Here is a 23,500-nt window from a genome sequence, read left to right as displayed (position 1 = left end):
AACGGGTCCACCATCGAGATACAATAAATAGAATGAAACGAGTACGTTTGTGGTACCCTGCGAGAAATAAATCTCGAAGGTCCGCGAACATAATCAGAGAGTGGATCCGAGGATTCTCCGCGTATATAAAATACTCACGTCAGCGTCGACAAAAGTGACAGTCATACGTTACTCTAAGGTGCGGCTACTTTAATCTTGCGACACAAGCGCTTTACTACTTTAGCAGAGGTGTGCTTCTGAACTTGCCTGAGCGTAGCGGCAGCAGTAATCCCTACAACAGAAGAATACTTCCAGAGCCCCGATACTCACCGAGAACAGAGAACAGAGGAGGAGAGGAAAGAGCCCAATACACCCATTTCCGCTGTCTATTCAAATATCGTGTCGTCGATTCATGGGCTACCTGTGGCTATACCTTAACTCCTCGTCGGGACAGCGTCAAGCAAGCTGAACATTCATGCCGATGACATGGGATTAAACGAGAAAGCGATTGCTGTCCAATTAATAAAATACGAATTTGAAAAAAAAATGGAAGGTTTAGATTAGGTGGAAAATCTTGCATTTGGTCATTTGAACAGTTAATTTGATATCCGAATTTCATAATTAGAATAACACGTCGATGCGTTAATAAAATGTTAAAATGAAAATTTCAATGAAATGTATATTCTCTTCATTCAACGGACTCGTTTCGCGAAGCATGAACCTGCAGAGGAATAAATTGATTAGAAGATAATTACTTTAGGTTTATCAAGCGACTGGACGTGTTAATTAAATCTCCAACGTTTTAGATTCCAGATATGTCAAGGCTACCAATCTACCAAGATTTATAGATGGAACATGCTTTAAGATTGAGACCCAAGCTCCCAGAATATTTAGTTGTTTATTATGGAAAAAAAGAATGATTAGGTGTGTGTTCATGATGTTCACGAACAAGTTAATATTTCATGTACCAGCAGCATGCACGTCTGGAAAAGTGTGGTAACTAGGAAGCGAAGTGAAGACACGACAAGCGAGTTCTTCGTGACGTGCACGCGATCAAAAGAAAGCCGATAATACAAATAAAAGCCATGAAGAATAAGACTGAGAGCAAAGGCGAAGCGTATGAAAGCGATGCAAACTGCGCTGTGTACCTGCTCATGTAATTCTATAATTGCTTTATCGTGGCGATTGAGCATTCGTTTGAATCGACAACCTGTGTCGATTTTCTTCTAAAATACTGAACAGTATATTATTGATTTTCGATTAATCCTTCTATCAGTAACGTGTACACCATTGGTCAAAGGTGTAACTTTGGCTCTTCAACTTTTGCATCCTTGTATTTTAAAATTAAAAATTTTCAATATTAAAGCTTCGATAATTGCCTATGTAAAGATTAATCTATAGAATAAAAATGCTTCGTTTAAATTTCGAAAAAATTTACTTTGCTTAAAATTTATATCGAAAGATTTACACTTAAGGTTCCTTACCCCTTTAAATATAAGAAACAATTTCTTATCTGTTACACCCTTGACAAATTGACGCATTAAATTATGAAATTATTCCCGACGGTTTTATTCATAAACTTTCTTCGATCGTATCTTTTGATAACATCCACGGTGGTTTAAATTGACACGGTTAATAGAGCGTACTTTTACTTGTTAAGTACTTACTGCGGAAGGTGTCCTGACTGACAGCGGCCTCTTGAGAGACCAAGTACTGTCTGGCCTTCTTTCCACTGTAATCGCGTATCTCTTGATTCGCACCTGTAAACGTGGACATTTTATGTTAATTTTTATGAACTCCTTAAGTTTATCCGTTCATCGTTCGCCCTACTCTTTCAGTTCGTTAAAAAAAATATAAATGAGACATTACTAATGTATTTGTTGAAATATTCGATTATATCGTTACGCTTTAATTGGGAAGAAAATTGTACTTTGTATTAGCATATATAGTGTACAAGATTTAGCTGATTTTTTATTAAGAAAGTAATCTCATTCTGAATGAAAAACGACGCGGTTAACAGGTTAAAGATACGCACGCTATTCTCAAGTATATTCTGGCACGCGTATGTAACCCTTTGAGGACGATGAACTGTTTATGTATAATGAATTTAATTAAATATATTCCCGCTATAAACGTAGAGTATTAACAGTTCTTTGGATTGAAAATGAGAAGGTATAGAATAATTTATTGACGTCCCTGACTTACCATAAACCTGGACCAACAGATTGAAGATATTCTCGTGATCAAACTGCATCGCTATATGTAACGGTGTGTATCCCTGGAAAAAATCACGGTAAATCTCATCTGACACCCAGAAGGGAAATCATTTAACGAGGATCGAGTCAATTTTAACGGAGGAAAACCTCGGGAACGCACGCAACCGGGTACACAGGAAACAGAATTTCCATTGATACCTTATCGCGGTTACACTCTGTTCTACGGTAAACTGCGCGGAAGAACAGGGACGAATAAAAGGAGAGGAGAAAGGGAGGAAAAACCGGGGAAGAAGTCAGCCCCATAAAGACAATGAGGAATTAATGGGCGTCGCGTTATGAATATCATTTGGAGCGTGCGAATTCGCATTTCCGCGACGCAACAATATTATCGCAATATGTGCGTGCACGAACGCGAGATCGAAACGCGATGCGGCGAAAATGAACCTTGCGTGTGCGACGATAGATCGGTGCACGCACGAACTTTCCGACTTTCCGACTTTCATCCGACGCGGATCTTTGCTGCATGCGGTCTTAACGGTCCCAGCTTAAATACCGTGCGTCGCCGACTCTCCGGACGGATCCTCGTAGGAAAGTATAGTCTTGTCAGTTCGATTAAACAAGAACTGAGAGGTCAGATCTTTCTGTTCTTCGATCAGCTTTTACCAGCAGAACTTGGACTGGTAAATTATTCAAAAGATCGGAATCTTAAAGGTCGAGCTGCTGAATTATTAATTTATAGACCTTATTGGGTAGGTGCGTGTGCAGCTATCTCGACAGGGAGACGCATTAGTCAAACGGTCGATTCGATCGAATGAATCTACTTTTACTCTCGTTTCGTATTGTTAATATCTTTGTAAAAGCGAGAAGGTGGCAGCTGTTTCCTGATGTAGCGAAGGAAAAGCTGCCCTCTCTCACCTGCCGCCCTCCGCGCGATACTAATTGCCAGATAACGTCCTTCCGATGTTTCCTTTACTGTGACACGATTTCGATACTTACATTCCTCTGCAACGATGCCATTCTCTCGATCAAAGAGAAGGGAGTCACAATCCTTTGCACTTCCTCTTAATTAAAGGATGCCATCTTTGCTCGAGGGTGTACATGCCATTTCACAGGGAACCTTCGAAACGCCTCGCGTTTATATCGCTGCCGTGTGCACTTGAGACGTTTGCACCGTATCGTTTGCATCGTAATTGCGTGTCGCGGCTGTATCAAACGGCCTGATACGCTTTGTGTAACTACGAAGGAAGAACGTGTTATTAGAGCGCGATGAGCGATCGCATTGTCACGGGGTTCCATCGGAAGGTGCAATTTCTCCTTTGGATAGATATGCATTGTTCGTGTCTCGATTGATACGTTATATATCATTGATTAGATTACGTTAGGAAAGTATACGTGTTAGAAATTGAAGAAATTGCTTTGACAATGAAGGAAGATCGATGGCGATGGTCGAGACAGCGACGAAATGACCCGGACAAACCGGTACTCACGAAAGCGATCACGTATCGGTCGTTTATGATGTCCGGTTCGATAAGTGTGATGCACCGGTGATTATCCCGTGCAAGTGAAAATATTCGAACAGCGAAAGTGCATCAAACTTTTGATGCACGACTCGAGGACCATCGACATAAAGGAACATCTGTTGTCAATGAAACTTTTATAAAGAAAATTTCGAACAGTTAAAATGAAATACCTATTCGACAGAAGATAGACTACGAACACCAGTTGCAAAGTTCACTGGCACGACAGGGTGAGAATTATCGAGGTTACAAGCAACGGGACGACTAAAAAATTGAATCGCGTCCCATAAACTCTCTCAATATCGCATTCCGCAATAAACCGTAGTGACAAATGCGTCGAAACCGCGATCATAAGCGGACGCGTTATCGAAGCGAGAAAGTGATCCAGCGAACGCACCCCTCGGCCAGACTTTGAAAAGGGGTTGCAAGCGACGAGGAAGGGACGAGGGAGAGAGTTATTCAGCGAGCATCGGCTCTAATTTATTTCACTTTAAAGTCCCCGCGTATAGGTAGGCGAGAAGTCAGCCGGTCGCATATAGAGGGCCACACACGGTAGGAATAGGAAATGGGCACGTATGGGGTGACTCCGGAGTCACCCTTTTTCCAACTCCAATAGCCTGCGACACGTGTGTCCTCGCGACAAGTGGCGCGACACCCTCTACTTCACGCATGCTCACTCACTCTCACCCTTTTTCTATTTCGTTCTCAACACGTAAGCGTACGTGGTTCACCCGGTCCCTTTTCCCTTTATATTAGCTTGCTGCATAACTTCTGCCCGACACTTTGTTTCTTTAACGGGCTAGGCCTATTCGGAACGGATCATTTTTTTTTCGAAATTTTTTTTAAAAACCTATTAACACTTTATTAGTTTTAAAAATCCACATCTTCAGAAATTTCTAGTCATTTTTTAATATTAAAAATAATGAAGGGATTCGATAGTGACCATAGTTGTTCGAAAATGGATTACTGATATAATATACTGAATTATCGAATTTGTGAGAGTTGTATCCTAGCAGACAAAACTTGTGCAGCGACCTAATACTTTCGACGATATTTTAAAGTAGCATTGTCCCGACACGCGGAGTCACCGAGCCTCGAGACAATATCGCGTCGTCGTCACCCTCTCCACCCTCGATGAACCCTTCCCTCTTCACCCTACCAGCCACCCAAGGATTTCCTCCTGCCTTGGTGTCTGGTTCCTTTCTGGTTTTTCCCTTCCTTCTCGCGCGACAGCCTTCGGGAACGGGACAGCTGCTGGCCACCAATATCACGCACGCGTATATCACCGTTGAGGATTTTCAATTTTAATATTTTCCTACATCGGCAACGCCTTTACGAGCAGCTAAATCATAACGGCCCACCCCCCGAGAGATATTCCGACATTTTGTATTTCGACACCCTCGGATTATTGGTTCCTATAAGCCGTGAGTTTCACCTTTCTCCTTCATTCGACTTCCAGGTATCCGATCAGTTTTCCTGTCCGCATCTGGCTCGTTCCACGAACGACGTGTCCGTCGAGAGAAATTGGTAGCCGCGTTTCTCTCGGTGGATCACGCGTGGATCCGTTCGGATCCGCGCAGACCACGTCCTCTAGGTATGGCGGATCGTGGTCACGAGCGTAATCTGTCACCGGTACCGCTTCCAGCGTAGTTTTCTACTGCTTATCGCGGCATCGGCTCGCATTTAATCCCTGCAAAAAACGGTGCCCGTTCCCCACGGGGACTGTAAAGCCGCCCGTGTGGCGCCTGCATCCTTGCCGGGCGTACGACAGCCAACGACAATGGCGATCCCACCGGTGGACCCCCGAGACACCGGCGGAATCTGTCGCGCACACCGGGTGACCAGTTTCAAACGTATCTTCGACCATCGCTAATCAAGGAAGTAAAGGGTATCGTTTCAAAGAGATTAATTACCCGAATAGATAAGCGGTAAAAAATTTTAGTCATTTTACAATTTGGTTGATTTGTCGTTTCAAATGAATAATTTCTGCGTTCGTTGTGATTCAAGGACGAATCCAATAAGCGGTAACTCGCAGGATCATTAGAGATCGCTTAAGGTGAAGCGATCATCATCGATAACGTGTCTTTGAACCTGCGATGCCTGGTAACCACCGAACGAACTGTTCAACATTGATGCTTACAAATGGCCTCGATATATTTGCAACGATTGTATCGATGCTTCGCTAACGATGTTTACACTGATACAGAATGCACCGGTAGGACATTGAAAAAGTGCACTAGTTTCGTGGAACCCTGGTCGGTTCCCTATCTCTAATTAAACAAAAGATTAATATCTCGAACGTGTTACAAATTCCACGCAACTTATACGACAGCAAACGATGAATTAATCAAACGAATACGACCAACAGAGGTAATAGAAAGATTACTGTTATTTCGATCGATGAAACTGAACGTTTGTAAAAGGGGGGGAAAACGAAGGAACCGATTGCGACGATAAAAAAGTAAAGTGTAACGCTTTCGATGATGGGGTGCGAGGGAAGAGAATCGGATATTACACGGTGTAAAATCACCGCGTCCAAGCGGAGAAAGATACGCGACTTAGGAGTGTACGATGGGTCCTCGACGTTCTCCACGTTTTTCCCTCTTTCTTTTTTTCTTCTTTTTCATTTGCCAGAGCATTAAGCGAGAGCCCGTTGGCGGGATAAGCCGCAGAAAACTACGGTGAGAGTGGTGGCTGTGACAGATTACGCCGTGCCACGGATTCACCGTCTGCCTCTCTAAAGCTGCTTCGAAGGAAAAAAAGGCTGGATAGAGGACGGATCCATTCCAGACTGGATTAACCATCTCCACGTTGTTGCTACCTACACGAATACACGCGTATTTATTAAATCGAGTCGCTGATCCCTGAAAACAGAGAACCCGCTGAACGCCATGGGACACCGAGTGGTGCTTTAACAAATTCGAGACACACGTTGCCGTTATACATTATCCGTTAAACGTAATCGACGACACAGTCATTTCCATAAGACCACCCTATAGAATAATATTATAATTCATGGAAGAACCTTTGGTCGAACAGCGAAAGCGATAAAACTTTCGATTGATCCTGTTTCGATTTAACTTCGAGGCTAATGAAATCAATTAAGGAACCGACTAATCCCCTCGAAAGACCATGTTTTTACCAGCACGGCAAACATTCTACTTATTCGTCCATCTAGGTAGAACGGGCGCGGTAGTTGAGCGGTGTTTGTCGCGGGCCGCTAACGAGCAAGTAGCTCTTCTCCTCTTTCTTCGAGTCTTTGCAAACGGTTACCTCTCTTTTCTGCCCTCTTTCTTTACCTCGACCAGTCCACTTCAGCTTTATATAAGTCTTATAAAGAGCAAAGCGGCGGACCACACACATCCGATCCTATCTGCAGCCTTCTCTCTGTGCGCTGCGACTACCTTGCCCTCTCCTTCCTTCCTTCCTTCCTGCCACCGCGACAAACCTGCTCCACTCTCCTCTTGCTCCAACTTCCGGAGACGCGCCACGCTTCTAACTCCCTTAACCCTTTCGCTATTATAATAGCGAAGAGCCGTTTGCCGTGAAACGATCTCTATACTATCTTCCTTAATTAAAATTCTTTTAGGAATATCAGTTGATCGATCCTCGTTCAGAAATATTATACAGGCTGTTTCTGAACGCAGAAGTAGTATACTTAAAAAAATTATTGAAATTTAGTTTAGAAACAGCCTGTATTTGTACGAAAGATCAATGAAGTAAGAACTTACCCCATTCTGTGAACGATAAAGTCGTCAGATGTCCGGAAACATAGGATAAAAAAGTAGATTGTTAATTAGATTATAATAGTGGGATATAGATAATATTTTCTTCAAGAGTACTCACCGTGGTCTCGTTGACGCTCTTAATGTAGTCCTTGTACGTTCCAGCGATCAGCTTCACGATGTTCTCGTCGCCGTGTTTCGCCGCCCAGTGCAATGCCGTCTGCAACACGCGCGTCAACACCCCTCGTAAGAATGATAACTTTGAACCGGAGCGTTTAAATCGTCTCGGAGGCGGTAGAATAAAATGATCGAATCCACGGATTAACACGGTTAGAAAGAAAGCAATCGTTCGTTCGTTCGTTCGTGATACGCGAAAAAAGGAGGGAGGGAAGGAAATTTACGATGGTAAATGGGGAAAAATCGCGACGGTGGCCCGGTTGTAGACACGACGCGAGCAGCTGTAGCGTATTTTCAGAGCCACGGGCTGAAATATTCGCGAATTAAGCAACGGCACCCGGCTACGTCAACCGGAACGAGCTGGATGAATGGCGACGTCGGACAGCACTCGAGAGGCGGAGGAGCACTTTGAGAGCAGTCGATCACCGCGGCAAAGAGGACGGGACGAGAGGAAAAGCAACGCGACGAAACAAGCCAGAAAGGTCGGCAGGAGGATCGTCGTTGCTGCTCGAATTACTCTTCGCGAATCTCGTTCGAAACCGGGGGAATAAAAATCTTCACCGGAACTTTCCTGTCCTCTGCCGGATGGATTCTTGGCTCTGGTTCAGAGAGACACTCTTTGAGAAAAGGGAACTTTCGAAGAACATGGATCGGTAGGACTCTGAGAAAAAAAAAATTCACTCTGGAAAATCTTTGACGGTTCCATAGCGAAGGGATGCAAAATGCAGACCATTCGGACGATTTCCAAAGGATATTCTGCAATATAGTCGCTTGAATTGTTAGTTTTATTTTTTTTTTATTATCATTGTAACAAACACGGTGACGGTAAAAATAGATGTCTGGTAAAACGTGAAGAGGTGGATTTTTAAACCGAAAACGTGGCGTGTCGGTTGAAGCGGACCGGGCTCGTTTAAACGTTGAGTTATATCCGGGCTGGCTTGCTTTGACATCGAGCCGTTCAAATGCTCGGCTATTTCCATATAGCGGGTTATTCCGACGACGACGGATTATTTCCAGCATATACGTTATTATTCTTTCCAAGTTACCCGTGACGGCTCGTAAATTTAATACGCGTTGCGGCCAGTTTTCCGCAAAAATTCGCGACACGCGTTACCCATTCGTACGAACAACGCGTTTAATATCACTTTCACGATAGCTATCGTATTCGGATTATGTGTTACTCTGGAAAATTAATATGCAACGACAAGTCGGAAAGAAATACACCAGACGGAACATTCGCATTCTAGAAATTTCACCTTAATCCTGTTTCTCTTTCGCCCTGTAGCTAACAAGGTACTAACAAGGATTCTCCAATAACTCCTCCTTCCAGAAGCAGCACCGGTGACAACAAGAAGAATGAAAGAGGGGTATAAAAAAAAAAAAAAAAGAAAAAAAAGATGTCCGTTCGCGTTACAGCCGGGAAGAACGTTGGATTATCCAGCTCGGTCCAGCAGAGGGTGGTCCGTTAAAAGAGAAATATACGATTCGCGTCGAGGGGATATAAGCAAGCGGTCGTAGTGCTGCCAGGTACATGTATTTTAATTCCGTCAAGTCCGCGTCCCGAGGGTAGATTAAAAATAGTGTCCAGGTCTCCAGATTCGCGCTCGGACGTCATAGAAAGCCGGGAGTCCAGCTGATTCACCTGGAGGGAGAGAGAGTGAAAGAGAGAGAACCGTCTGCACGGTGCAGAGACAACTTGCAGGCCACCTCATTAGCGGCGGAAAAACTCATCCTAACGAGGCTACGTACCTAATGACGAGAACCACGCGCGCGCTCTTTCGTGTACGTCTATTTACCCGTTGTGTCCCTGTGCACCGGTACACTCTCTATCTGCGAACGTGGCCACCGTGCGATCCACGGCCAACGCGTAGTCTGTACGGCCACGTGTGGGGTGCACCTTGTGCGCCCACCAGCCCTATATGCACCGACTCCACGGCAAATTAACGAGCAACGCACCGACAGGATATACGACCTCCTGCTTCATATTAGAGCCACGTGGCGCCAATACCGTTGCTCCGACAAAGGATTCCCTGATCGAAATCTGGACCACCGTTAGCGAACGCGAAATTTTTATCTTCGTTTATCGGTAAAACAAATTTCTAGAAGAGCGAAGAGAAATGTCGCACGGATTCTCGAGCAAGGCGGAGTAACGAGTCTCGTTTATCATAGGATAAAGGAAGGCGAGCGCTAATCAAGATTAGGATCTCTGTTAGGCGACACACCGGGGTTCAACGAGCACGGAATCAACGAGATGGAAGCAGGGTCAGGGCGAAGCTTGTTCGGCTAATACAAGGTCCAACACGAAAGATGCAAGAATCCAGGGGAAATTACACGAGCAGCCAACGAAATGAATTTTTACGGTAGCTCCGCGAGAGGCCATCAGCGCTTATAACGCTGCGGCTCAGCCCCCTGACTCGACGCGACGCGACGCAATGGTCAGCTCGGCGGCCGTCTACTTGCAGCGTGCTAACGAAGTTTTATGAAGCGCGATAGCGCCATACCTACGCCGTCCCGTGGACTTTGGCGCTCCTTAATTTGTGAATGCTGCGCACACTGTGTCGGCTGGACGGTGCCGCAAAAGAATGGTATGTCGGCCGACAACGTGATATATCTTCGCTCCTGTGCTCTGCACCTTCCTCGAGTAGCAGGGATACCGTGGGTATACGGTAGCCTTCTTCTTCGCACTCTTTACCGGGATTCTCGTTGCAAATCCTCCTTGCTTCGTCATGCGTGAGAACCCGGGACCTCTCTATCGAACGATTTGTGCTCCCCTTTGTTCCGCGTACCACGGTGCACGAGGTCGTGACACACAACTTTTGCTTCTCCCTTCGCGTCCCTCTACTACTCTTGTCTCTAGCGTGTTCGGAATCAATTGGTCGAGTTGTCCAAGAGACGATCTGTTCGATAATTGTCGCGAGGAATGACTTTTCATAATCGCATCTCCGTCTGGATTAATTAGTACCTCCTTACGATTTCGCGCGACCAGCATCGCTCCGCGTTTCCCTCGAGTGCACCGAGAAACCGTGGACCGTTTTCGTGGGTCCGAGCGTGTGTGTTCGGGGCCAGTATGTGGCAAGCACATGTGTAGGAAACTATGTAGTCGCGGGTATATAGTTGTCTCCTCGTGGGTACTGATTAAGCTAACCGGAGACTGCGAACGCTTCGAGCCACGGCGAGCGGCACAAGCAGCTTCTGCAGCAGCAACGGCAGCTACCGCGGGCTCTGATGTATGCGAGCGATACAGATATCTCCGGGAAGGAATTTGCGTTGAATTAGCGTATAATCGGCGGGCCGATCTGCTCATACGGAATCCCGCGGCCCTGCTTACACGTGTCCCGAGTGCTGTATTCTCTGCGCGAACACAATATTTAGTGGCCGTCTTCTACCGGTCCTTTCCTCCCTTCGACTCCCGTGGGACCCCGTCGCTGGATGGTATGCGACTCTCCCTTTAAATCCGCCTTTACCGGCCCTGATTTTTTCTCTTTTACGCCGCTCGAAACCGACCCCCGCGAATGCCATCCTCGTCAATTGGCGCGAGCGCGTTGATTAAGCCGGAGAATCCAACTTCCATACATTAGGATGGCCTTTCCAAACGCTTCGAAGATAACCGCGCGTGTCATCGACGCGCGTGGAGAATCCTCGCGGAGAATCGTATCGCTTGGAAGAGAGAGAGAGAGAGAGAGAGAGAGAGAGGAGTGTTTTGGCCCCGCGGGCTCTGAATCTCGCGTAATTGGATCCTTGTTAAACGGAGGAACCTCGACGAAGTTAAGACCCTACGTTGAACGCTGTTAAGGATTTCTTGCCCCCAACTTGTGTTCGAAGCTCGAATAATTTGACAATGCCGAGCGTCGACGAAGCTTCGTACAGGACGTTCTATAAGAGTCTTTAGAATGATAAAAAGACTACGTCCAGCTCTTCTATTGTTATCCTGCTTCGGAAAGCCGTCTACGAGATGACGGCGAGGGATCGAGATACAAATTGACGAGGAGTATCGGCGCTGTCGGATCGACCAGCCACGACTGTAACATGCCAGTCCGCGAATAATCGTTTCACAGATGTCTTTGTTTCCCCGGAATCGGGCCAGGGTCAAGAGATTGCCGGCGACGGGTAGTCGGGCAGTCGTGGAGCCGAGGAACCGCTTAACAGCGGCGTTCATCTCGGCATCGAGAGGATTCGGGCTGGGGGCAGGAAGCCGGTTCGCCGACCGATCCTCCGAACTCGTGGCTACTCGCGGTGGGTCGTCCCGATCCTGGCAGCGATTCGATCTTTCGAAAGTCGATTCCGGGAAATCGGGGGAGACGTTGGGCGCGTGTCTTCCTTCGCGAAAAGATGGAGGCAAGGAAGGCGTCGAGAGAGGAAGGAAGGAAGGAAGAATGAAAGAAAGCAGGATGCCAGGTAACGAGCCTCCGGTCACGTGTACGGCGTCGGGCGTCGGGCGTCGGGCGTCGAGATGTCAGATCTATCGGCGCGTGCTCGATGGCGCGTGTCGTCGCCTGTTGATCAACCGCATTGTCTTCTCTCTATGCCCGACGCATATCGGCTAGATGTCTGATCGTTTCTATTAGTCACGAATTTTCTATTCCACCGAGCTATCGTGCTAACCCTTGCACAACGTGCATTCGTTATGAATTTCGAAGCGGAAGCAACGCCTTTCGAGCGATTAATTAACTCCATATTTCTTCGAGAATTCAGGAGAAAAAATAAACTCGCGACAACGGCTGCTTCTTTTGTTGCATCGCGGTTCTCGTTACACGGCCGAACACGGTCGTTGCATTCGCGCGCCTCTCGTCCTGTTACGCTGCCGGTCGAGCGGGGGCAAACGTCCTGGCGAGAATGTTTTATTTCCTGCAATTGCGTCAAGGAGGTGTGTTGCCGGTAGAGTCGCGTAAAAAGAAGAAGAAACAGCGAGTGGCGTGCCAGCGGGAACTTTCGCGGCCCGTGCCAAGGATGATACACAGGATGCAGGAGGTGTCATTAGCATAGCGCGGAAGAGCCGTGCTTTATGATTTATTCGGCCCCTTCTTGTTACGCCGTTCTTTTCGCTCGTAATTCCGACTGCACGCCAGGTAAACACGTCTGCAATCCGTACCTATGTAGATCTATCGGGACGTGGATAGAAATTCGCTTTCGACGTGTCCGAGAAAATCTTCGGCCGTTACGAAATTACACTTCTGTTCTGTGATCCTCGCGAGACAGGGTAATAACACCGATTTTAGATATCATTACTCGTTCGACTGCTTGTATTTATGTTAATAGTTGGCCGCGAAACTAATACTTGACACGATACTCGATGCTTCGTAACAGTACCGGGTTGTAATGACATTTGAAGCGTTGTATACCGCAGTGAAAACGCTTTCGTGTAGGAATTTAAGCTTGCCACTTTGCGTAATTAATATTGCAAATGAAAATGGGACGTTCGATAGTTCGGACAACACCAGCTGATTCCTCTGAACCGATACCAAGGATTCTATTTTTTTTTTCTTTCCACGAGATCACAATGTTATCCGTCGTCATCGAGCCTGCAATTTCAATTCACCGACGCGATTGAAAACACCGCTTCCTAGATCGAGGAAATAATAAGAGTACACGGGGTATCGTGCAAAACGAGGTGTAACTGAAATCACTCGAGGCATCCGCTCAAACGAGCTGTGACTGCACCAAGATTTTTATCCCGTCCCGCAACCGGCTCTTTAATTCCTTTTCGCTGATCCCCGTTCGAGATATCGCGATACCGCTCTTCGTATTATTCCTGCCATGATATTGAATCTTAGAACAACGCACTCTTCGTGCAAGGGAATCTTATTCCTCGACAGATTCGCATCAGCGATGCAACCGGTGCATAGAAATCCTTATTCTATTCAACATCTTATTCTTCCAACTAAGACTTCTTTACTTCGAAACCATTTCTAGAAAGCATGAGTACACTCGACTACTTGAAGAAGAAGAAAAAGAAGAAAAGTACCGTTCGTTACGAAATTACAGAGATACAAGGAGAAAGGGTTGGGGCAGATTGCTAGTAGAAATCGCTAGTTCCTTGGTCGTGTCTTTGTTATGTCACAGGTGGCTTCGTCGAGCCGCGACGCGACAACGATTCCCCATCAGTTTCGTCCATTAACTTGAAAACGTTGACTCGCTTCGACGAGCATCAACGATTTTGCCGTGTCGGAGCGAATATGCGTGTCGTGTAACTTTTTACACGTGCAACCGTGGGAGAGCGGAAGCGGTGGATCGGTACTGTTTGCCAGAGGAAGATGCTCGTGTCCTGAATACATTCTGACCTAGTTGAAAGTTAACGCGTCAGGTTATGAATAGAAACCGTGTCGGAACGAGGTAACGTTAGACATCGGAATGATTGATAGAATTTCAATAGGAAGAGCGAGCGATCGTTTGGCAAAGAGCCTGGGACTCTTCCCAGGACGCGAGTATCGATATCCTGGCGAATCCTGATGTCCCGTGGTTTGCCGGATCATGTGCCGCGTACCTGGCGGAAGCAGGAGTACGCGTACGTCCTCCTGCAGCGGAGTTTAAACGATTAACGCGAGCGGTTCCCCGCGAATAATCGATGTCCTCGATGTCCTCGGCCGTACGGCAAAGTTCTCGGATCCGGCTCGGTATTTCACAGAGGATTAACCGGCTTACGTTTTCGTTCGATCGCCTACCTCCACCTCTTTCCCACCTCAGGAATTATCGGCTGCGTCCTGATTATATTTCTTCCCACTCCGCTTCGTCCTCTATTTTTCCTGTTTTTATTTTTAGGAATTCTTTTTCAAATGTTTAGTTAATTCGCAACTGTTATAGTCCGGTACACTACTTCAGTCGATTTTAATCTTTTGTTTCTATGAATGTGACTGGCTTTTTTCATCGAACAGAGTTTCGTCTGGTGGATAACAGATAACTGGCCGGCATCAGATCAAATATTGTGCGAGGCGATAGCGACGAAGGTGTTCGTTATACAGCGATGCGCTTGAAAGAGAGCATTTCTTTGGAATCGACATAGTTGCCTACTCTGATGGAAAGTATTTCATCTATTGCGAGATCTCAATACACGGTATTTCTCCCTCCGAATCATTTCAAGAACAACAGAAGTGTTGGTGGTTTTCTTTCTAAAGCAGTTCGGCGTGAATCATTCGGACAAGGGCCATCAAGAGCGAACGAAAATGAAACAAATTGCCCGCTCGATGCCAACTACTCTGGTACGGTATGAATCAAGCCCGACGAGAAGATAGGGATTTATTCGGGACGAGTGTGACCGCAAAGTAGCCGAAAATACCGGGGCCAGAAGGGACAAGCGCGGGTAGTGAAATTGTCGGAAGATTCACGATCGAGGAAAATCGAACGTTGTTCGATCGCAGATGCACAGTTTCTCGGCTGTTCCGAGAGGAGAAGGAGAATAGAGTGGGTGGAAGGGTAAGCGGCTTTGCGAACGAGGCAGAACCGAGCGCAGACGAAGGAGGAAGGGAGTAAGCGATTAGGTAAACCCGGGATTAGTTGGACGCCGGTGCTCCCTTCGTTTCGGATCGGTAATCGACCTACCTCCGCCTCCTCCGCAACCATCTCCTATTGGTCTAGGAGAGTTCGATTGCCGCCACTAATAATGCTACCCCTGATTTACATGATTGGATTGGCGTTGCGAAATTGAAACTGCTGCCTGCCTGCCACCACCTCCAATCCTTGTATCGGCATGCAAATGCTGCGGAAATTAGCTGTATACCGGACCGGATATTCAACGACACGGAACTAGTAGAAGAAGCAAATTAACGCTCCATTGAATTTCCTAATGATTTATCGCGTTAACGGTAGAAACTTTAACCAGCCAGCTTAGCCCATCATTTGGCTGTCGATAAAAGGGATCTCGCCTGTCTACGGGAATCGTGCGCAAAAAATCCACCCTTTGTTCCCTGGCCCGATACTCGTACATACACGTATCTCTATTTCCCTGTACGTTGGCCGATGATCTAGAGGCGGGCTGGCCGGAAAAATGCGCTCGAAGATCCTCCAAGTCGGAATGATATTGAATCGTTCCCTCGCGTCGGACGTCGGTGCGGCCACCAATATATTTCATAGACGGATACAACAAAAGGACACGGTTTCCTTGGAGAGACCTCTCGGAGAGATTAGTATGCTCGTATCTGCATGCCGCAAGATCGTATCTGCCGCGAGCGCGGGTCCTTTGTGGGTTTTTGTTTGCGTTGCGTACGTATTTATGTGACCGTCCTTCTCCTCTTTCTTTTCATCCTCCTCCACAGTCCTCGTTGTCTCTTCCCGTAGCCCTTCTTCTTCCTCTTCTTCTTCTGTTTTCCGCGCCATAATCGCGCGGATGGAACATTCCGAATGATACGCTTTGTCCCAGCTCAATCTTCCAAAAATTACTTGGACGTATTTAACGCGTAAACGAATCGCGGAAGAAAGCCGGTGGAAATTTTCATTGAAAATGGGACGAGGAAGCAACAGTCGGAAGGGAAGTGGAACTGGAAGAGACATCCGTCGCCTTGGCACATACCTAATCCCTACTGTGTACCAATTACCTCGTCCATTTTGGCCGCAGTTCATGCAAATTGGATTTCGGTTAGAGAAGACAGGGCCCCTTATTCGGGGCTTTTGTCGTCGTTCAGTCGAACCATGAGGATAAATGTGTCGCGCGCCCGGAAACCGACCCTTCTTCTACTTCGACCGATCGAACGGTCAAGCGATCCCGAAGAAAAGAACCGTAAAATCGAGTTTCCAACGAAAGCTGACGCACCAACAACTGTACCGTGGAACGATTCCTTTCAACAATAGAAGTATCGTTGTCATCGGGGATGTAGCCGAGGCAAACTCCCGATAATCGGTCTCATTTTCCGTGCCACTCGATGCTTCACAGACCGCAAAATGGCGGAAGAAAGGTAGACCAGGTCGTGGAATCGAGGGAAAGTAAACGTTTCAGCGCGAAAGAAGAACTTGGTCTCAAGGCACAGGCAGATTTTTTTTATATTATTTCTAAGAAAAATGGGGTAGTAAGATATTGAGAAGTGGAAAAGGGGTCAGCGTGCATGATAATGCAGGGCGAGCAAAAGCATGGGAAACGTCGATGATCGTTGGTCTGGCTGGGAAAGGAAAAGAACCATTATGTAAAGATGAACTTTTTGTGGCAATCTCTGCGTCAATTAAATTACCGCGATGCGTCCGGGCCCTGAGGTTCGATCGAGCCTACGGTAAAGTGCATCGTGCGAGTAAGAATCGTTCCCACGAGAAACGTATTAAAGATATAGAGAGAGAGGCACCCTCGGTCTCGCGAAAACACTAAATTGGTCGCTGCAATGTAATATAACGTGAACGGTTACACCGATACAACACGGGCTAATTTGGCTTACTTTGAAAAATTCTGGAAAACTATAGAAGGGGAATGATTTCTAAATAAAGCGAATTAATACCACAATTCATTCGCTATGATTCGAAGGATTGTAACGCCAAGGGAGGTCGACGATCGTTAAGATTCCCGAGTCATCGCGCGGCGATTTTTCGGAAGTGCGACCTGGGAGGGCATAGGGCAACGGTTGCATACGAAAATAAGTAAAAATTGGAGAAAAAGCCCGGAAATCGATGGTATCGAGTCAACGCGTACGTTCTTTCTACGGAGAAGTCGAGGAGTCCTGTGAATCACGGCGCATCGCGCCGCTTGATTAGTAGTCGGCCGCCATAGGATTTTCTGTCGGCCAGCAGCAAGATGACGAGGTTGATGACGCTTGTTACTCTCTTCTTTCTCTCACGACTGTCCGCGTGGCGGCCGTGTGCGGAGAATTCTATTATTTAGACAGCAAAGCCTGCGACTGACACAGGTGGGCGCAGCACTCGCATACGCAACCGCGTCGTTTAACGCAATTACCTCGCTGCCGTGCAGACGTGCGTGAAATCTCAATTTCACCCGCTTGCACGCCGCTTGTCACCGGCGGATGCCTGCTCGCCTACAGCAACGGACGTTCAACGTTTTCTTACAGCGTTACCGCAACACGCTTCGCGTTGGAACGCGTTTCACCCCGAACACCCATCGTACAACCGAAGATTCTTTACATCTTCATAAGGGAAGGCATTGTTGATTTCTTTCAATAGCATAAGGATTAAAGAACACGTGTTCTTTTTGGAAAAGGTAAGGGTAGAAGAATCCCCAGCTTAGGTGGGCTTCTTTTCCTCGGTGAAGGAATATTCTAAATAAGGAGGAGTTGTTCACGCCTTGGAAAGAATGACAGACTTGATGTCAAAACTTTGACTTCTACCCAAGGAAACGAAACCAAAGAAGGATTCTTTAGAAAGATCCTTAAATCTTCCTTTAATTCCAAAGACTACCGTGTTCCTAAGTGTTGAAAATTGGCTAAAAAATGATAAGGTGTACGTAGAAGAAATGATAGGATCGTGGGCATCGAAGGATGGGGGAGGGTCGTGTGCAACAGCAACAGCAACAGCACGGTCGCACAGAGGGGTGAGGTACTACAGATTTTTGCGGGCAGCTCGAGCCGCCGTTGGGCAGCTGGCGTGCGGTTAGCCGCTGTAGCCGCAGCGCTGCGTCGCGTCGGTCGTGCATCACCGGCCACCGTATTAACCCCAAGCCTCGACGTACTCGGCCAGTACCACAGGCCGCAGAGTCCGCGGTCCATGGTACCCCATGCCCGTCCTCTATACCTGTACACCCACCACCAACTCCAGGCCGCCACCATATTCGCCATAATTGTTCACGGTTCCTCGCGTTCTACCCGGACCGCCTCTCTTTCTCTCTCCGCTTCTCTCTACCTCTCGATGGAACGCTCGGAAGGCTTGCATACGTTTTCCCTATGCGCTGCTTTTTCACGAATTTTCTCATCAACAACGTTACTTTCGTTTCGTGATATATCTGGCAGAGAGCGATGCTAATAACGGAACGGACGACCGGGACCTTGTTCCACGGTACTTAACTTCGCGGCACATTTCCTGCTAGCCCGGGTTACACTGAAGTTCGTGTATCGTCGCGCGTAACCTGTCATTATCAGGGATATTGCTTGTATAGCGACACGCACGCATTTTGGAAACGTCTCGTCTGTACGTGATTTATTCGTTCGAACGGGTTGCCGGGTGATTTACCATCCGCGACAAGCCTGATCGTCGTCGTCCGAGAATCATCCGAGCTGTTCAACGTTATCTAGCACATCTTTACTTCTTATTTTCAATATTTCCAAAAGACGAATGTGCCAATTATTAGATGCGTTTAGATGCCCGTTGCACTGAAAGGGTTATAACTGGCCAGCAGTGTATCTCGATCGAAACGCATGGAAATCGGTAATGACGGGGATAGTTTCCGAATCGAATGGTTTTCATAGGGCATCGACGATGATTAAGAGGTATAACGAGGTGGATCGACGTACAGGTGGCTGGTAACATCCGAGTATCGGTGGATCGATCAACGAGTGGTAGCCAACACGAAAGGGCGGGAGAGAACAGCTAGCACGAGCTCATATTCCACATAATGAGGGCGGCAGCAACATCAGACAGACCGACACGGCCGCGTAATTGAAACCTACCGGACGTGCTGACCGGTGCAGCTCCTCTATCTCTCTCGAATTCCGTAAAAACGGAACTGCCCTCCGCGGGAAATCGGAACGTACCTTTTGTGCTCCTTCTCCGCCACGCGAAATCCATTTCGACCGAACGCGGGCCCGTGTATACGCTTCCCTCTGCGTGTATACGATCGTTTACGATCGATAAAGCTGCCTCGATCGCTGGTAATTGGACGATTTCGCGTATCGAGACCGGGAAACACCGAAATACCTGAACGCCGTCGAACGGCACCGAAAAACTCTACCCTATACTCGATACGTAGGTAATTTCCGTCATTTCTGCTAACTAACGACCTCGAATGAGATTACTAAATTTCCTGCCTCCCTTCTACTTTCGTGCGTTACAATTTTAATAACATCAAACTGAATTACTTACATACTGCGTTGATCCATCGGCGAAGGAGAAAGGGATGATCCAAATCGTCGCGACGGAACATGAAATAGAAAAAAACAGAATAGCAACGTTAGTAAGTGCGATCGTTTTGTACTTATCTAAAATCTTTGAGGGATTCGCGTGGATGTGATTAACGGACGGTACGGGGTGGAAGAATACAGTTGCAACGAGGAATTATCGGGGAGTATATAGTCGGAGGATCGTTGACAAGCGGCAATCAAGTTACGCGGAGTCGACAATCGCGTATCGGCTGGCAAATACGATATAACTGCTATTAACGTCGTTTTTGCGGCGAGCATGATAGCGCGGTAGCGTGCGAGCGTCCGAGCGTGCCAGCCACCGAGAAAGCAGCCGATCACCGTTGCGACGTTACGTGGAAGGTTCGCATGGAAAATCATTCGAGGGAATTTCCAAGGCAAAACAGAACGGAGAAACGTGCAACGGCGAGCACGAGACCGTTCCTCGATCCGTCATGATCAACCGGCACCTGTGATTTAATTGTCACTCGGCTGACTTCACCGACGAAACGGTAAAAGTTCAGGGACTACGTTGCCTACCAGCACGATAATTTCCTACCGCCACCCCTGCTTCGTTTCCGTGTAATCACGGCACGTTAGAAGAACAATTATCGCTAATTTTCTTTTCTGGAACGGAATTTTATAGATCGAACTGATTCAAACGGTGGTACTGTCATTAGAAGAGTAATTATACTCGGTGGGTGTATGCCAAGTGGAAACGCGTTTTACGAATCTTGTCGATACGCGGTCCGGCAATTATAAAACTGGTGTATAGAGGTAGCGTCAACGCGAACACATGCCGGTTTGCTGCTGCACCCTGCCACCCTTGCTTGCCGTTCTTCGACGCCCGACACGCACGAACATACGCGAGCACGCACGCACGAACGCGCGTACCAACGCGACGCGACGCGACGCGACGCCCCCGTGTACTCGCACGTTTCTGCGATCGTGTACGCCTGCGTGCGTCGCCGTTCTGAATAATTTGACATGTTGTCGTACACGTTATTATTCAGATAGATCTTGAGATACCGCGACTCGAACGGACTTCCACCTCCTTAGGGCAAACTTTGTACTCTACTTCGATCATCCGGTCCCCTCGTTTCCTCCCTCCACTGCGTCTGCTCGCGTTCAAAGCGAATTCATTTGCTCTTTTATATTCGATCTGTTCGACTTGATTGGGCTTAGATCAGTTTGAAATTATTCTACACGCGGGAAGGGGTCACGTTCTAAAAGGATACAAAGTTGCTCGGTATCGATAGTACCGATCGATTCGAAAGAAAAGATCCGTTCTCCTCGTTGACGAAACGGTACACTATGCAATACGATCGATAGAAAAGTCATGATAGTCGCGAGTTTCTCTATCGAGATTGACATTTAGATTGCGGCTGCAGGGATTGTCATGCGATCGGTGAACCCCCTAATAGGCTCTATTAGCATGAAACGGTGTAATCGCTTCGCTTTCGCATGCACACAAGAAAAGAACTCGGTCCCTTCTCATTATACGCGGATCGTGGATACGTGTCTCTTCGGAATAATACAGCTGGCAATCAGCTAAACGTCGAGAGACGCGAGCATAATAAACCAGCGGCCCGCACCTGCGTCGCTCCGTTTAATTATTCGGCCGCGGTTTTTTAAGTCGCGGCGATGTATATCGAGCAATTAGCCCCGGCTGTAGCGCTAATTGGAGAGAGACCGCGTACCTTCGTCGATAAACAACCACTCAGACGAGTGGTTAGAGATCTCGTTAGAGAGCTTCGCGTGGGGTCTCCGATTTCCCGAATGCAATCGCAAATTTCGAAACACGTTACGTTCTGTTCGATTTCAATGAAAATTCTGAATGTTTTACACGTGAACACTAACGAACGAACCGTGCCGAAATGGAAATTTTTATGTTTCGACGTAAGTGAATACGTATCATTGGTTCGCCGGGAGTGGTTGATAAGCGTCTCGAAAGAAGATCGAAATTCACCGTGAAATATGAGGTGTAAAAAGGGGACAGAAACGGCAAGGAAATCCGCGTTCCTCGCGTGAAAAACATATATTAAAACAGGCTAGAACCGTCGGTTGTATCAATCAATGTCTAGCAGGTAGAAGGGAAGGCGTGAAGATGCCTCGTCATTAACCCGGCAACGGGCCACTTTTCGAGGAACCCTCGTAGCCGAGAAACGGCCAATTTACTTGCTGCGGATGAGATTGTTCCCGAACACCTTGTCCGATATATTCCACTCGTATCTCCTACGATCCTAAACATCATACGCGTGTATCTACAAAAGATCAGCGTTATCTAGAACGTCGAATTTCCTTCAAAAATCTAACCTGTCTAATTTAAAAAGAATAGCAACCCCCTATCTCTTTCATTCCTTCCTATTAAACAAGAACGACGGTGTCGATACGATGGACGTTCGACGTCGCTCAATGCACCTGCGTCCACTGGTAGCGTGTCTTGGCTTAAGTGAATGGCCAGACGTATGCATACACAGTGGAGAAAAGGGGGCAACAAAACGGGGTCCAGTTGCACGGTTAGAGAGATCTCTCGTGGCAGATATAGCGCCGGCCCCCTAAACATCCACCATTATATTAAATTGTGTATATTTCCCTTCATAATTACTCGAATTATACGCATTATGTAAATCGCTATGTTAATGCACTGCCTCCACCCTCCTGCACCATCTACACCCCACTCACGCATATCCTACGTTACTCGCAAGCCCTCCCGACCACCGCGCCGTGCTACCCAAAGGATTACAGCAATTTCGTCGAAGCGCGCGCTAAATGTTACTTTATGCACTTTTTATTCAGGTATCCGGCATCCGCTCGCGCGGATACGCAAGCCACCCTGGGCAACGCTTTTTCTAGATAGTCTCCGTTTAACGCACGCCTCTATTTACATAATATTTCGCGAGAGATTCGTATCAGGCCCGTGAGCGTGTTGGAGTAATGCGTTGCCGCGTCTTCGCGTGTTAAAATCAAAAGCCCGAAACCGATCATTCTCCATGTGAAAAACGGTCGGGGCGATGATCGATCGATTTCGAGGAAAATCAGGTTCGACGAACTCGCCGAGGTGGCGAAGGATGAACGAAGTAAAAATTAAATTTAAAGAACTTTGTGATCGTTGAAAGAAAAGCAAAAGGACGAAAGTGGCCGAGAGCGGAAATGATTAACTCGTTCCTTTTCGCTGTTATTTTATTTTTCGATACGCGCGACGAACCCAATCGCGATAATTCGTGGCTTGTATTCGACCCGCAACATCTGCCCCGTTTCTTGCAGTTTCCTTTTCCTTCTCTGCGCTTCGTTTTTTTCCATCCCCGATTCCGCTCTATTTACATAATGTCTCGCGAGATCGGTATCTCGGCAGAGATTGCGGTGCCTTAATAAGCCCCGTCGTTGAAATTAGGATCCCGAAGCGATTCGCGCGCATTCTCGCCGACGCGGAGATCAGGCATCGGACGCGCAAAATATCGACCGGCGATGGATCGGATAAGCGAGATCTTTGTTATTACCGATAAGCATCGATTCATAAAGCAAATCGACGCCGACCCGACGCCGTACCCCTTCGTTCACGTGTTTTCGGCCAACTTGAACCCCGCCCCTCGCGCTAATTCCTGGGTAATTTCGTGTAAACACGATGTCGTACAACGCTTTACACCGTACACGCAGCGCTACGCTTTTTTTCAATACTACCCTTTCGATGTCACACGGACATATTCCATCTGTACGATAAAATTCGTAGAATTTTCAAGATAATTTGACAGCCTAGAAAAAAACAGATCTTTCCTGGATAAAGAAATATTTCCCTAATTCCGGTAAACGTCTTGAGAAAAAACGCGTTAGATCGACGCGTCACTGGACTATCAACAAACTCAAAAAACGATTCTGTTAACAGGCAAAGTACTTTCATTTTTTTTATTTTCGGA

General features: G+C 47.0%; 2 protein-coding genes across 7 annotated transcripts in view; both read right to left on the bottom strand.

The window, feature by feature from the left end:
• LOC143305243 (uncharacterized) overlaps positions 1 to 23,500 on the bottom strand; it is a 141,141-nt gene that overhangs the window by 3,638 nt on the left and 114,003 nt on the right. For 2 of the 3 annotated variants that reach the window (XM_076690251.1, XM_076690252.1), the window contains exons 2-4: positions 2,185 to 2,258; positions 1,647 to 1,739; positions 247 to 271 (exon numbers count right to left, since the gene is read on the bottom strand). In XM_076690251.1, the coding sequence (XP_076546366.1) occupies positions 247 to 271; positions 1,647 to 1,739; positions 2,185 to 2,187 (121 nt within the window). In that variant the 5' untranslated portion in view covers positions 2,188 to 2,258. The remainder of the gene's footprint in view (positions 1 to 246; positions 272 to 1,646; positions 1,740 to 2,184; positions 2,259 to 23,500) is intronic. The other variant, XM_076690250.1, reaches the window with a different exon arrangement.
• The window catches only part of LOC117606896 (sosondowah), an 82,373-nt gene continuing 66,279 nt past the window's right edge, over positions 7,407 to 23,500 (bottom strand). The window contains exon 9 of one of the 4 annotated variants that reach the window (XM_076690248.1): positions 7,407 to 7,657. In XM_076690248.1, coding sequence (XP_076546363.1) covers positions 7,514 to 7,657 — 144 coding nt within the window. In that variant the 3' untranslated portion in view covers positions 7,407 to 7,513. The remainder of the gene's footprint in view (positions 7,658 to 23,500) is intronic. The other 3 variants (XM_076690249.1, XM_076690246.1, XM_076690247.1) reach the window with 3 other exon arrangements.

The sequence above is a fragment of the Osmia lignaria genome, chromosome 9, assembly GCF_051020975.1.
Source record: "Osmia lignaria lignaria isolate PbOS001 chromosome 9, iyOsmLign1, whole genome shotgun sequence".
Taxonomy (NCBI): domain Eukaryota; kingdom Metazoa; phylum Arthropoda; class Insecta; order Hymenoptera; family Megachilidae; genus Osmia; species Osmia lignaria.
Note: the sequence above shows the minus strand (reverse complement) of the source record. Positions and strands in the feature narration are given on the sequence as shown.